General features: G+C 38.6%; 1 protein-coding gene across 6 annotated transcripts in view; it reads right to left on the bottom strand.

The window, feature by feature from the left end:
- LOC107588664 (stromal membrane-associated protein 1-like) overlaps positions 1–16115 on the bottom strand; it is a 115007-nt gene that overhangs the window by 2424 nt on the left and 96468 nt on the right. For all 6 annotated transcript variants that reach the window (XM_016276861.1, XM_016276862.1, XM_016276865.1 and 3 more), the window contains 2 exons: positions 5535–5760; positions 4618–4934 (listed from right to left, as the gene is read on the bottom strand). In XM_016276861.1, the coding sequence (XP_016132347.1) occupies positions 4618–4934; positions 5535–5760 (543 nt within the window). The remainder of the gene's footprint in view (positions 1–4617; positions 4935–5534; positions 5761–16115) is intronic.

Raw genomic sequence — 16115 nt, 5'->3', positions numbered from 1 at the left:
GCTTCGCAGTTCACAGCACATCCTTCGTTCAACAAGTCTGACATTAATCGTCTTGAAATATGTTGTTGAATGCGGTGGATCTGTGACACAAGCGGCGCTCTGCTGGTTTTAGAGGGGATGAATGTAGAGAGGTGACTTAAACCATGCTGACAGTCTAACAGCACACTAAACCACTGTCAGCTGCCAGCATGCTAAAAACCTCTCAGAGAAGTTGAGCTCAGTCTCTAAATTCATTCCCTATGAAGCACCATTTTTAAGAAAGTAAAAAAAAACCAACAGCTAAAACAAAGCAGACCTCACTAATTGACTAGATGGTTGGTGTTTACATAATGTTTATAACAAGGTTATGTTAACGTTTACATAACTGCTTATTCACTATTCAGCAGCTCAGTCGGATCTGATGAGTGAAACAGTGAAGCGTGCCAGTCTGCAGAGGCTAGCCAATCATAAAAGAGCTCATTTACATATAAAAGACTTTACACAACACTGCTTGCTTAAAAAATGCATACAATTGTCATGAAAAATGTAATTATGACTGTTTTTAGACTAAATACACAACCATTCCAAAATGTGGGAATTATTAAAAAATGTATACTTTCGTTCAGTAATAATGCATTAAATTGTTTAAAAGTGATAGTAAAGACATTTGATGTTACAAAAGATTGCCATTTCAAATAAATGCTGTTCTTTTGAACTTTCTGTTCAAAGAATCCTGAAAAAAAACAAAACATCATTTCCACAAAATATTATTTACCACAACTGTTGATAATAATAATAATAATAATAATAATAATAATAATAATAATAATAAGTGTTTCTTGAGCACCACATCAGCATGTTAGAATGATTTCTGAAGGATAATGTGACACTGAAAACTGGAGCAATGACTGATGGAAAATCAGCTTTGCCAAAACAGGAATAAGTTACATTTTAAATTACATTACATTAAAACAGATATTTTTGAATATGATGTTTTTACTATATTTTTGATCAAATAAATGCAGCCCTAATGTGCATAGAAATGTTTTTGGGAGTTTTCAATAAATACACTACCGTTCAGAAGTTTGAGATCAGAATGATTTTTAATGTTTTTTACAGGATTTTCTTCTGCTCATCAAGGCTGCATTTATTTGATCAAAAATACAGGAAAAAAATTTATATTGTGAAATATTATTACGATGTAAAATAACATTTTTATTTAAATATTATTACGATGTAAATAACATTTTTAGTGAATAGTGATTTTTATTTTTTTGGAACCTGTGATACTTTTTTTCAGGATTCTTTGATGAATAAAAAGTTAAAAAGAAGATAATTTATTTAAAATAGTAATCTTTTCTAACAATACACACTACAGTTCAAAAATTTAGGGTCAGTACATTTTATTTTTTTTTTTCGAAAGAAATTAAAACTTTTATTCAGCAAGGATGTGTTAAATTGTTAAGAACTGATAGCAAAGATTTATATTTTGAATAAATGCTGTTCTTTTTAACTTTTTATTCATCAAAGAATCCTGAAAAAAGTATCACAGTTTCCAAAAAAATATTTGGCAGCACAACATTGATAATTCTAATAATAAATCAGCATATTAGAATGATTTATTAAGAATCATGTGACACTTTATACTGGAGTAACGGCTGAAGGAAACTCCAAATATTTTAAAGGATATTAATTTAGAAAATAATAACATTTTGCAAGATTACATTTTTTTCTGTATTTTTTATCAAATAAATGCAGCCTTGATGAGCATAAGAGATTTCTTTAAAAAACATCACAAGTCTTACTGATCCCAAACTTTTGACCGGTAGTGTATATAAGTGGACTGATGGGAATAAATATTGATATGCTACAAAATAAAAGAAAAACGGCCAATTTAAATATAAAGAAGGAGTAGCACTTGCCTTTTCCCATACAATCCTGAAATGCAAACTACAACATACACAATCCAGGCACTTATCATTGGGCCTTCTATAATTCCAAAGCACTAAACCCCATCCTGAGGCAGCGAGGGAGGTTTATCCATCACCGTGAACTCCTGGAGTGCTCTGATGTCTCACAAGGTGACTAAACCGCTTTAGGCCATGAAGTGTATGACTAGAGTGAGACAGTCAGAGGGAAAAATGTAAAAAATTGCCATCTAAAATTCTCAGGAGGATGCGCTGTGGACCTTGACTTAATTTCTGTGCTCAAATGCACAGCAGGACAAATTTGGCCAATCTCGTAATTACACCTGCTTCCTCCTCAACACAATACTGCCTACGCATGGAGAAATAAGTGTGCCGGGAGAGTGTGTGTGTTTGTAAATACTCCAAGAACAGTACTCAGCTATTCAGAGGAGTGAATATCAAACACTAATGATTCTTCTTCTCCCTGCGCACTCGCTCTCCTTGGTCCTCCTTCTGAAAATAGGGAGACGCTATGTGGTGGGTAACGAAGAAAAACATCTCAAGTCAGATTCATCTCGGAAAAAAAACAACACTCCTCCCAGGAACCGCGCAGCAAAATTACTCTCACTCCAGAAAACCATTAAGCAAACGCATTTCTTTCCTCAGCCGGCCTCTCAAAATACAAATGTGCTGCTGAAGGCCTATAACTCAGTACGTGCGCACACGCTCGCATTGTGGGGAGGGATTTTAATTAAGGCCGTCTGAGTGTAAAGCATGCTGTATTGATTTATGATGTGTAATTAACCTCCCGGAGGCCGAAATCTCAGACTCCCTCTGCTCTGAGCCTCATACGCAGGGGGTCACGGGCGAGGCAGGGAGATGATAGAAGTTGAGAGGTCGGAGTCACTGAGCACTCATCTTTAATGAGCCACATGCAGATGGGAGGTGACAGCAGATTAGATGAGGATTTTAAAACCCTTATTATGAATCTCTGATTATAGGCTGAGAGTGACAGAGAGACACCTTAAGTGACAGCTCGCTTTCCACCGAAATGGTTTTGAAAAGATCTGATCTGAATAAAAGGAAAGCTTTGTGGATACCAGGAGATGCATTGTTGGAATCGGATATGATGAATGGTAATAGCTTCAGATATAGATGTTCTCTCTATAAAAAGCCGATGCTGATCCACTGCAGCCAGCACGCTGCACCGATGATGAACGTCTACTTTAACATCTCTGACTCATGGCAGATTCTGGAGGGTTGGTTAAAAATACATTCCCTAGAGGAACATTATGAACCTAACCTGCAGCTCTTGACCTCTGGTTTGTGACTTAAGTGTACCATCATCAACAGTAAGTAATTAGGACATTTGTTCAGGTTCACTTTTTTCCACCTGGAACACAATTTATGCCATGATATTATTACATTAATCATTCATTTGCCAGCTCCCTGATTGCTTGCTCCAAAATGGGTTCTTGTAGCTGTCAGAATTTAGACTCGATCCTTCTTGCAATGTACCTAACACTTATTTAGGCCGTACAATCCAGTTTACCCAATGTGATTGACTCTAGATGGTTGATTAGTTTATGTGTTATCTGCATTATAAGAGCTGACTAGTGGACCGATTTACCAATCCAACATAAAAATACAATATCTTTACTCTAGTTTCATAAGGACTTTTTCATAAGGTAAATATCACTAGAGCACAGTATAATCTTAGATTTAATTAATCCTGATCGCCCTGTCTTTATAATACAATAAAAAGGTAATTTTATATTTCTATATAAAATTTCTATTTTATATTTCTGCACTTCCTATTTACTGCTAAATTTATTAAGAATACACGACCATTCAAAAATTTGGGGTCAGTAAGATTTCTTTTTTTAACACTACAAATGTCTTTACTGTCATTTTTGACCGATTTAATGCCCTCTTTGTTGAATAAAGGCCCGTTCACCCCAAGGATGATAACTATCAAGATAACGATAAAGATATAGTTCTAAAAATCATTCTCAATTTTAAAGAATAGCAAAGTCTAAACCACTGCTATAACGATAAAGGCACAGAGAAATTATATCGTTGGAATCACTTTCAGAACGATTGACAGCCGATCAGAATCCATCCTGCTATAATGAGCTGGAGAATTTAAAGCAGCAGACGAGCGTGCGCTTCGAATAAACAGACGATATCATCCGCTGTAGTGGACGCCAATATCTTTATCTTTATAGTTATCTTTATTTATCGTTCTTGGTGTGAACGGGGCTTAAAAGTAATCTCTTTAAAAAAAAAGTCTTAATGACCCTAAACATTTAATGTAATGATATATTAATATATTATCATGTCTATGATAATAGAATATTTACTTGTATTAATAATCAATCATATTCATACATTTAGATACAAATATGGTTAGGTAAATAGGTAAATCTAACATTTACATTTAACATAAAATTACAATATAATATATAGTATAGTATAATATAATGTAATAACTTAAAAATCCCACTCTTCAAAGGTATTGCAGCAAACGAAATATAACAAAACACTTCTTGCATAGACTTAAAACAGCATAGGATGTTTTTAAAGTGCACTTTATATCGTTCACAGGCCTAGAGCTGTCATAGAGATGTGTGTGATTTCATAAGAGACTTATTTCAGTGACTAAAGGAATATTTTATATTGCAAATTGGTTACAGCACCATTACAAGTCACAAATCCAAATATAACATACCTGTGCCATATTCCACTGTCCTTGTTGACCTGGCTGCATGGCATACATGTTTTGGGGGGGCACCATGCCCTGAGGTCCCATCATGCCTGGGGCCAAGCCCATCACTCCTGGCTGTGAGTTTCCCATGAAACCGTTAGGCATAGTCATGCCAACCATCATGCCTGTATTCTGGCCCATCATAGCGCCACCCTGTCCCATGACGGCCCCCATCATGGTAGTGGGGGGCATGGCTCCTCCCATCCCGGGGAAGGCCTGGAAGTTCCCCTGTGGCTGCGCAGGGAACTGCATCTGAGACGGGCCCATGAACATCGCAGTCGCTGTGGGAGCAGAAACACACAAAGAAACACAAATAAGATGATTTACACATGACGACATGTTCAATATGTTCAAAGAGACAAAAACAGAAGCAGACCAGAGGACACTGACACACAAAACATCACAGACGGCAGAGAGCGATCAATATCTGCGCTAATGTGTGCAGTTCCTCGCCTCGAGCCCAGAGGAAATGGATCTTTGAGACAGAAGAGGTGTGCAGGATGAAAGGGGGCATCTAACACGTCCTGATGGTGAAGCATTGGCAGTGCCTTCATTTGGAGCATCTGAGGTTTTGGGAAATGTCCTCTTTGAAGAGTAGGGCAGGCGAAGCAGGCAGCTTAAACCACGTTCAGCAGTATCAGAGTGCTGAGACACGCAGTGCTTGAATTATTGATACCCCCATTAAAGCAGGGCTTCTCAAGAACCTCGCTTGCTTTTTCTTTCACTCAAACACACACACACACACACACACACACACACTCCCAAAGCACCATTAGAAATGGACTCCGGATGCATAGCGCCATTTATAGATCTGCATTTTCTCGCTCAGATCGCTCATTCTCTGAGGAATAAGAAAGTGGGACTCTGGGGGATGGATGTACCTTGTGCAGGCTGCTGTGGGACGGTGCTGGAGCCATACAAGGAGAGAATAGAGTCCTTGGAGAGAGGTTTCTTGGCCGAGTCCTCTGCTTTGCTGCTCCCGCTGGTTTCACTGAACAGGTCCAGATCACCCTGTGCTGGAGCAACACTTCCTGTGCACGTAGCACCTGCCACAGCCCCTCCAGCGGAGTTGGCCTGAGCACTCCCAGTTGCCTTACTGGAACTGACCTGCAGAGCAGAGGAGACGGTTGACTTCAAGCCATACACACTCTCAATACCGGCTTATACAGCTTCACACAATAACTCCCTCACATATCAATAAAACTCATTAGCAATCACAGACGTGCATGGATATATCTGTGGGCCTTAAAATCGTGAGCCAAATGAGGTATCTCAACAGACCTTCCAGTCTAAATGGTAGGAAACTTGTGCCAAATCAACCAGATAAAGCTCTGAAACATTCATAACGGAAATAACACTAACAGAAAAAACTAAACAAAAAGTCACTATATTCACGTTAATGTTAAATTATATACTATTTTGTCTCAAGTTAAAAACAAAACAGCAAACTCTAAAATCAATTATTTAAACAACACATTTCAAAACATAAATACTATTAAAAGTTAATTAAGTTAATAAAATACTATTAAAAGGACAGTTAAAATGTTATAATACAAAAAAATAAATAAATTGTATTTAATGTTTTAAATATAACAATCTTTCAAAACTGATTTAATATGAACATTTTCTAAATATTTAAGATTCTTATGAAATTAGTTTTTTTTAATGATCAAAGATCTTGGCATCCTAGACTGGCTTTAGAGGAGTTTAGACTAGTTAGTTAGGCACAATATGTAATTTTCGCCGCTAGAGGGCGTGTATTCAAAATAAACAAAGAATTAAAGGCGTAGTTTGATGACGCCGTTGATGAGTGTGGAATCATGGGAGTTGTCTTCATCCCCACAGCCGATGCAATCCGATGGGACTCTGACAGAAATCATGTTCATGGATGAGCTAATGATTTATTAACGTAGTAGAATGAAGCAGGGTGAGGCTGAAAGCCGTCGAAGCAAAACGATGCCGCTGAACGAGCACGACACACGGCTCGAAAGCAGCGGAGCTTTTATTATGCCACAGTCGACCGCTTCCGCTCCTTCCGGTCGTGTGTATGTGGGGAAAAAAAGCAGCACTGTTTTATCATACTAGATACATTTGATAGTTCTGTTATTATGCTACTCTGTGCGGTCGTCACCGGTCTATTAAAACGCACAACATATTAAAGCATCTTTGGTGTTTCCATGTTTTCTACAAAACAAAACCGGAAATCGAGGGGTTATCATTGGCAGGTGACACAATTACACTATAGACACGCTCCGTGTCACTAGTTAAAATTGCTTATTTCTCTGGATTTAAACAGAGTCAGCACAAATATATAACACTGTTCTAGTGGTTTTTGGATATTTTAATTAAAAAATCGTACATATTGTGCCTTTAAGACCAGCGACCCAGTTTAGGCTGGTTTTAACTGGATCAAAACTGGACCATGTTGCTGACATAGTACAAGTAAATGTGCGGTAATAACAACAAAAAATTTGAGTCACGTGGATGTGTTGAGCTGAACACTCAAACCTGTATTGAAATTTGTGTAGACAATCTTTCACTCTCGTTAAATGCTTAATCACATATATTCCTGCTAAAGTGACCCACAAAAATTCTCAGAACAATTGTAAATGTGACCATATCTCATATAAGGAAAGGCAAATAATCAAATCAAAGTTGGTTAAAAATATAAATCCTGGATAAACTCAGATGAGAGAAGACAAACACATCTTCGCACAGATCTTCATGCAGAGAAATGACATTAATTAGACTGCAGCTGTGATGAATGAATAGCTCAGGAAGAGGAGATACAATTCACCGTTTACACAAACTTACAGCGCACACAAATAACAGAAGATGGAGGAGACAATCAGGAAGAGGCAGTTTGTGTTCAGTCAAAGCACCTGCATCCTTTTACTCAATTACAGACATGTGATGCTAGACTAGCAGCCACAAAGCTGCAGATGGTAAGGCTGATGCCATGGTTACCCTTGAAAAAGCAAGTCTGTCAATACGAAATTGAGGGAAAGTTCTAGGCCTAAATCATAGTTCATATTTCCAGGAAAGTCAGCATGGTGACAAGTAACTTGCTGACTCTGGTGGCACCTGGCTGAAGAAACTCAGTGGCCCAAGGTCATGTTCAGTGATGTGCGAGAGCTAGGTGAGTCTTGCTGAGGTTTGGCACAGGCTCCGGTCTATCCGTGAATAAGAATCATGAGGACATCACACCATTATAAGCAGGACTGAGGACAATAGGCTGGCAGCACACCATGCTTCAACTATAGTACATATTAGCCATGCCAGGTGGACCTCATGAAACCTAGTGTCTTTGTCCTCTAGCTTTGAGGGTATTTATAAGCTAGTGATAAAATGAACATGTTACAGCTACAGAAAATATATACACAAATATACACAATTTTGTTGTAAATGCACTTCATTTAAAAGCTTAAGGTCAGAAAGTTTTTTTTTTTTTTTTTTTTAAGAAATTTATACTTTTATTCAGAAGGGATGCTTTACATTGACCAAAAATTATATTTATGATACAAAATATTTTTTATTTGAAATAAATGCACTTTCCAATAAAGAAACCTAAAAAAGTATCATGGTTTCAACAAGTTCATTAAGCAGAAAAACTTTCTGAGCAGCAAATAAGCAGAATGATTTCTGAAGGATCATGCGACACTGAAGACTGGAATAATGGCTGCTTAAAATTTCAGCTTTCCCATCAGTGGAAAAAATTACATTTTAAATTATATTAAAACAGAAAACAGTTATTTTAAATTGTAGTATTTCACAATATTACTGCTTTTATTGTAATGTTTAATAAATGCAGCCTTGGTGAACATTGAACTTGGTGAAACTCTTATTTAAAAAACATTCAAATTACATACGCACACATTATATATATATATATATATATATATATATTTACACATACAAACACACACACAAATGTAAATATAAATTGTCAATAAAAATACAATATATAAATGTGACCCTGGACCACAAAACCAGTCATAAGTAGCACGGGTAAATTTGTAGCAATAGCCAAAAATACATTGTATAGGTCAAAATTATCAATTTTTCTTATATGCCAAAATTCATTAGGATATTAAGTAAAGATCATGTTCCATGAGGATATTTTGTAAATTCCCTGCCATAAATATATCAAAACTTAATTTTTGATTAGTAATATGCATTGCTAAGAACTTCATTTGGACAACTTTAAAGGCAATTTTCTCAATATTTAGATTTTTTGCACCCTCAGATTCCAGATTTTCAAATAGTTGTATCTCGACCAAATATTGTCCAATCCTGACAAACCATACATCAATGGAAAGCTTATTTGTATAAATATAAGGTTTTGTGGTGCAGAGTCACAAATACAATTAAATTATTTAAATATACTGTAATACCATCTGATTCTGACTAGAATAGCAAATTATGCTCATGGCTATGACAAAGTAAAAGCAATTGGCTATGAAAAAAGTCTGACTCAAACTTTAAGTTTACACAGGAAAGAAAGTACTAGAGCTAATTATAACGTTTCACCCTCTATAGAGGGAGAAAGAGAAAAGCAGAGAGGAAGTGAAAACAGAGGGGAGAATGTGCCACATCATTTGAATTCAAATTGAGCGAAAACAAATAGATAAGTGTATCAATCGATTTTCCCCACAAAAATCTTCCCACTCTAGTATTATTAAGTGGCAAACATGCTTACTCAGATGGCAGATATCGAACAGACCATTCTCTGAAGTTCACTGTTGAAGTACATGCCTGACATGAGCTCATAAATAAAACTAAACTAAAAGAGCGTGATTCAGAGACCGTCTCCGCTCTCCCGCTGTCTATCCATCAGTGTCCTGGAGCTCCAGGAACGGAAATGTTCCACAGTAATCAGAGACAAAAAGGCAGGGTTGGGAGGACGGGGTGGAGGTTGGCAGGGACACATGTGGACGCTCTCTTCCCATTTAGATGGGCCGACGATATGCAGCTCTGCTCTTAGGCATGCAGGAGTAACACCTCCAGCTGCAGCAGCGGCAGTCGCGCATCTGATAAGAATTGAGCCGAGCTGAACACGGGTGAACAGCAATGCGGCGCGATAAGCCAAACACCGCCTTGCACATCTGATACGCAAACCCCTCGGAATGATTAACCTGTGAAGGCTGATGCTAACACAACTGTGTGCTACAGCCTATAATGGGTTCAGCCTTTGATATGCACGAGAGAAAAGAGGCGAGGAACAAAGAAATCACACAAACTCTTGACAGCTAGTCTCAAGACCCCAGCAACAAGCAAGAACATACATACTTGGCAGGAGGGCGCCTTTGTTCGGGCCGCATTATGAAAAAGAGATGACATAAGCCCTTTTCTCTATTTGTAATATGAGTGACATTTGAAGGGATCCATACGGGAGTCCACAGAGGGACACAGGAAATGCTATTAGAATTAAAAATAGATGAGGAGGGGGAGGCCAGGACACCTACACTCCATAATTCAGGGATAGAACAGATATTTTTCTCTATGCTCCATGAATGAGAGGGAGAGACAACTTTTGTGCACACATGTACACATCTATAGTTTAAAGATGGAGAGATAGAATGATGTACCGAATGGATGGAGAGAACGAGAGATCGATAAATAGAATGATAGACAGACAGAACAACAGATAGAACAAACAAAAGACAGAATGACAGACAGATAGAATGAACAACAGACAGAATGAATAACAGAATGATAGACAGATAGAATGAAGCGATAAAGAGATAGAACAAGATAGATCGATAGATAGATAGATAGACAGGCAGACAGACTGATGGAATGATAGACAGATCAATGGCTGAATAGGTATAAAGACAAACGTATAATAATTATCCATCTATCTATCTATGAAGTACTTTTTAAATACGAAATATAGTATTTAATTTGAAAGTATGCAATTTCGGACGAACTCTCCTAATAAACTCTCTCCTTCTCATTCACCACAATCAGTGTGGCACCAAACCCATGAATATTTGATCTTTCCCACCCCCACATTAGCACAGAAACCCACACGCGCCATACAAACACACATTGCAGCCTGTATTTCACTGTGACATTCACGGAGCACCATGTATATTCTAGCTTTACCCACCCCCAAACACAATTCACTCGCTCCCCCATACCCACAGAGAGAAAGAGAGAGAGAGAGAGAGAGAGAGAGAGAGAGAGAGAGAGAGTGGCAAACATGCTTACTCAGATGGCAGATATCGAACAGACCATTCTCTGAAGTTCACTGTTGAAGTACATGCCTGACATGAGCTCATAAATAAAACTAAACTAAAAGAGCGTGATTCAGAGACCGTCTCCGCTCTCCCGCTGTCTATCCATCAGTGTCCTGGAGCTCCAGGAACGGAAATGTTCCACAGTAATCAGAGACAAAAAGGCAGGGTTGGGAGGACGGGGTGGAGGTTGGCAGGGACACATGTGGACGCTCTCTTCCCATTTAGATGGGCCGACGATATGCAGCTCTGCTCTTAGGCATGCAGGAGTAACACCTCCAGCTGCAGCAGCGGCAGTCGCGCATCTGATAAGAATTGAGCCGAGCTGAACACGGGTGAACAGCAATGCGGCGCGATAAGCCAAACACCGCCTTGCACATCTGATACGCAAACCCCTCGGAATGATTAACCTGTGAAGGCTGATGCTAACACAACTGTGTGCTACAGCCTATAATGGGTTCAGCCTTTGATATGCACGAGAGAAAAGAGGCGAGGAACAAAGAAATCACACAAACTCTTGACAGCTAGTCTCAAGACCCCAGCAACAAGCAAGAACATACATACTTGGCAGGAGGGCGCCTTTGTTCGGGCCGCATTATGAAAAAGAGATGACATAAGCCCTTTTCTCTATTTGTAATATGAGTGACATTTGAAGGGATCCATACGGGAGTCCACAGAGGGACACAGGAAATGCTATTAGAATTAAAAATAGATGAGGAGGGGGAGGCCAGGACACCTACACTCCATAATTCAGGGATAGAACAGATATTTTTCTCTATGCTCCATGAATGAGAGGGAGAGACAACTTTTGTGCACACATGTACACATCTATAGTTTAAAGATGGAGAGATAGAATGATGTACCGAATGGATGGAGAGAACGAGAGATCGATAAATAGAATGATAGACAGACAGAACAACAGATAGAACAAACAAAAGACAGAATGACAGACAGATAGAATGAACAACAGACAGAATGAATAACAGAATGATAGACAGATAGAATGAAGCGATAAAGAGATAGAACAAGATAGATCGATAGATAGATAGATAGACAGGCAGACAGACTGATGGAATGATAGACAGATCAATGGCTGAATAGGTATAAAGACAAACGTATAATAATTATCCATCTATCTATCTATGAAGTACTTTTTAAATACGAAATATAGTATTTAATTTGAAAGTATGCAATTTCGGACGAACTCTCCTAATAAACTCTCTCCTTCTCATTCACCACAATCAGTGTGGCACCAAACCCATGAATATTTGATCTTTCCCACCCCCACATTAGCACAGAAACCCACACGAGCCATACAAACAACCATTGCAGCCTGTATTTCACTGTGACATTCACGGAGCACCATGTATATTCTAGCTTTACCCACCCCCAAACACAATTCACTCGCTCCCCCATACCCACAGAGAGAAAGAGAGAGAGAGAGAGAGAGAGAGAGAGAGAGAGAGAGAGAGAGATTTTATGTGCAACAGAGTAGGCTTTGTCTGATTAGCAGCCCCACACAGATAATTAGCACTCTGGTGGTGCTGTGGGCTGGGCTAATCCAGTTTCCCCCACAGTCCCCTTCTGCCTGGGAAACCAGAAAAACACAAACACAAAAAAAAGAAGAGAAAAAACAAAAGAACAGAAGTGCCCCAAAATCACAAATGTGTTAGGTTGGATTTGGTGAAGACGGTTGTTCGCAGCAGTGGGTGCATGCTGGGTATGTGCCAGAGCAGAGTCTGGCAGTGCCACCCTGCCAAGGTCCCACTGCAGCTCAGAGTCTGAGGATCAGTCAGCAGGAAAGAGCGGATGAGACACGAGGCCATCTGGGGAATACACAGCTACACAATCAACAATATGAAGGGGGAAATAAACGAATACATAAACTATTTGCACAAAAAAAAAAATCACAGTCACAAAACTATTACAAAATCTAAATATCACATTAAGTAAAAAAGACAGGTTACTCATAATACATCATGTAGGTGTGAAAGTAGTTGCCTTAGTATGCCTTAAACAAACTGCGAATTTCCTTACAAACAACCATCCCATCAGCCGCAGGCTACAGAGATGCTCTGGTGGTATTGCGTTCATGACCTGCACTGGTCCAGCAGACTTTCTGAAGAAGTGCGTCCCTGCGGTGCTGCTCTGGGATCAGTTAACTGTGTGAGTTAGCAGTGGTTACAGATAGAAGATGAAGAAATCTGAGCCTGCATTAGCACTCTGACCCATATGCTTCCAGTCAGCCTTCTGTAATGTATCCACTGCCTCACTTCGGCCGTGATCGATACTCTGCTGGTCTGGACTTCAGTCATAGTGCCATTAAGTGCAGATCACAGTCCCACATACTGTAACAGAGCATGATTTCACTTTCTTCTCCACACATGACCAAAAATACCTTAAGTATTAAAGGCCACTATGACACTAATTTACCATTTCTGTGTTTAAGTGCTTCCTGCGATTCTACTAAAAATGGATGTTATTTTCTAGGTCATATGTGTGAAAAATGGCTGCCAATGTATTAAACATTTTAATGAATTAATTTTACATGAAATTAATATGTTAATTAATTAATATATTAACACATTTATTAATATAACTCATAAATAAGTTAATAAATTGACAGCTACAAAAATAGGCATTGATCAAAAGGAAATTAATATCAGCTAATTCCATCTAATAATAATTCAGCTACATTTTCCCCTGGCAAACCTGAGAATAAAACCTGATGGCATTCTGACCCTAGTCGTAACATCCGATGCCATGCTTGCATACCCAAGGGCGTTCTGCCTCTAGAATACTTTTAAGAAAATGAACTGTCCTGGAAAAGTAAGAACACGCATACATACACACACACACTATAAATGTGAAAAAAGCAAGACCAATTAAGGCCAGCTTACTCCGTCTGGTAAAGAGAAAAATTAATACACTTGATGCTTTACTGTCCCTGAATCCTAAAATATGCATAAGTGTTCTTTAAATATCCCAACAATTTGCATGTGGTCACAAGCGACGGCCTCACCTTTTCCCGAGATGTGCGAATGGATTGGATGTTTGGCTTTAAGCTAGAGATGGTAATGTGTGAATTCGCATTGTGTGGGGCTGGAGCGTGAAATAAGTTAATCCTTGGTTCCTCGGAGCAGTCCTTCATAAGAACCGACCATTCATGCACTTGTCTGTATCTGTAATGTTGTCTATGACCTTGGGATAGTATAATATGATGGTTTCTAAAGGTTTCATGAATAGGGCAGGCATGGGACCAAGGGATGCTGGTTAGCATGGCCCCATTAGTACCTGCTAGATGATGACGCAACTAAGCCATCTGGCTGAAAAAAAGCATTTTTATCCATGCTAATGGTACTTTAGACCTCCGTGTACCCTTGCTCACTCACGTCAGTGAGTGTGTTGTTCTAATCAGATGCAGAGGACGGAGGCATATACAAGTACATGGTGATTAGACTAACTACAGGGACAAACACGGGACGGAACAAGAGTGGAAACAGAAGCCTTTGGATCACAGAATCCCATAATGTTAACACTCCATACACAAACACACGCACATTCTGCCACCGGTGGCAGTAATAGCCCTCAACCCAGATGATACGTCTGCCAGGGAGTCACTTCCCAGACAGCAGACATTAAAATACAACACTGGCAATGAGAATGGCAATGCAAAATGTACAACTCTGGATAGTCTGAAGAGCAGAATTTCCAAAAAAACACTGAATTAAAAAAATAAAAAAATAAATAAAATAAAAATTAATGAAGCCCAAAGAGCAGAATTTATAAAACCCACTGCATGCATGAAATAATATAAAACAAATAAATGACTTAATAAAGCCCCAAGCAGCAGCATTTTTCTAAAATGCACTGCATGGGAAAAAAATAAAACAAATAAATTAATTGATAAATAAAGCCCCAAGAGCAGAATTTCCAAAACGCACTGCATGGAGAGAAAAAAATAATAAAAATTAAAAAATAAATAAAACCTAAATTAATAAATAATCCCTAAGAGTAGAATTTTCAAAACACACGGCATCATAAACATCAGGTCAACATCCCTCCACTGACTACCGTCACAGCTGTTTTACAAGTATTACAACTAGTATTTAAAATATTTGAAGTGCCTCTTGTCAGCGCAAAATTGTGATGAATGTCAATCTAGAGTTATATAAAAGAAAAATTAATTTTAATATAACTGTTCAGACTGAGGTCACATTGCAAACCCTGTATCTGATTTAGTATCACATATGGAAGTCGCCCAACACAGAATCTTAAAAAAAAAAAAACATTTCATGTCATTTATGCTGTTCACACTTATGAAAAACATATAATAATCAAAATAATAATAATTTGGCCCACTTTTGCCTGCAGTTTACGCCTAATATCCCACATACTATTATTTTCCATAAACATATATGGTTTCTATCTTAGTTTCAAAAAGATAATTCAGCAAAGTCTGAATTAAAAACCTGGATAAAGCAGTCACCCTGCAGCGCACCGGCCACCGCAGAGCATTTTCTCTTTGTAGATGTAGATTTGTAGTGTAGGTGTACACACTGAACTAGCTCAGCTTTCATTAGGCATAAGTCCTACTGAGAAACCATCTGTGCTTAAAACACTCACATGAAACACTGAGACTGCCTACACTGCAGCTCTAGTGAGTGTAGATAGATACAGCGTATGTACCCACACATGCACTCTGAAAGGCTCAATGTGGTTTTCCACTGTGCTGCACCCATGCAGTGCTGAATGTGTGGTGCATGGCATGCCCATATGTTGAGCGTGAGGACCCACAGAACTAAAAAAACACGGGCAGATCAATAGTTGTGCTCTTAAAGGGCCGACAGTGGGTTTTGATGAGATATGCCTCTTAAACAGCTGAATGATTCATTAGTGAGTCAGCACACTATACATCCTGTGTGCTGCAGATTCTGGGGCGAGACTATTGCAGGAAAACAGCTGACAGATGGTACCAAGCAAAATTACTTAAGTAAAGCAAACCTTTCTGCAATTACATGACCTAGTCTGGTAGACTGCATCAATGTGAGCAGGAAGAGGTTTAGAGAATTCAAACAACCTTGTAATACAGCAGAATCTTCATTTTAAGAGGATAATAAGAAGCTAAATGCTAAGAGGATCATCTGCAAGATATGGAAGTGGAGAGATGTGTGATTTTTGGGTCAAATCATGTCACGGTAGGGGCATGAGATATATTGGAAC

This window comes from Sinocyclocheilus grahami, unplaced genomic scaffold (assembly GCF_001515645.1).
Source record: "Sinocyclocheilus grahami isolate Dianchi unplaced genomic scaffold, SAMN03320097.WGS_v1.1 scaffold106.1, whole genome shotgun sequence".
Classification (NCBI taxonomy): domain Eukaryota; kingdom Metazoa; phylum Chordata; class Actinopteri; order Cypriniformes; family Cyprinidae; genus Sinocyclocheilus; species Sinocyclocheilus grahami.
Note: the sequence above shows the minus strand (reverse complement) of the source record. Positions and strands in the feature narration are given on the sequence as shown.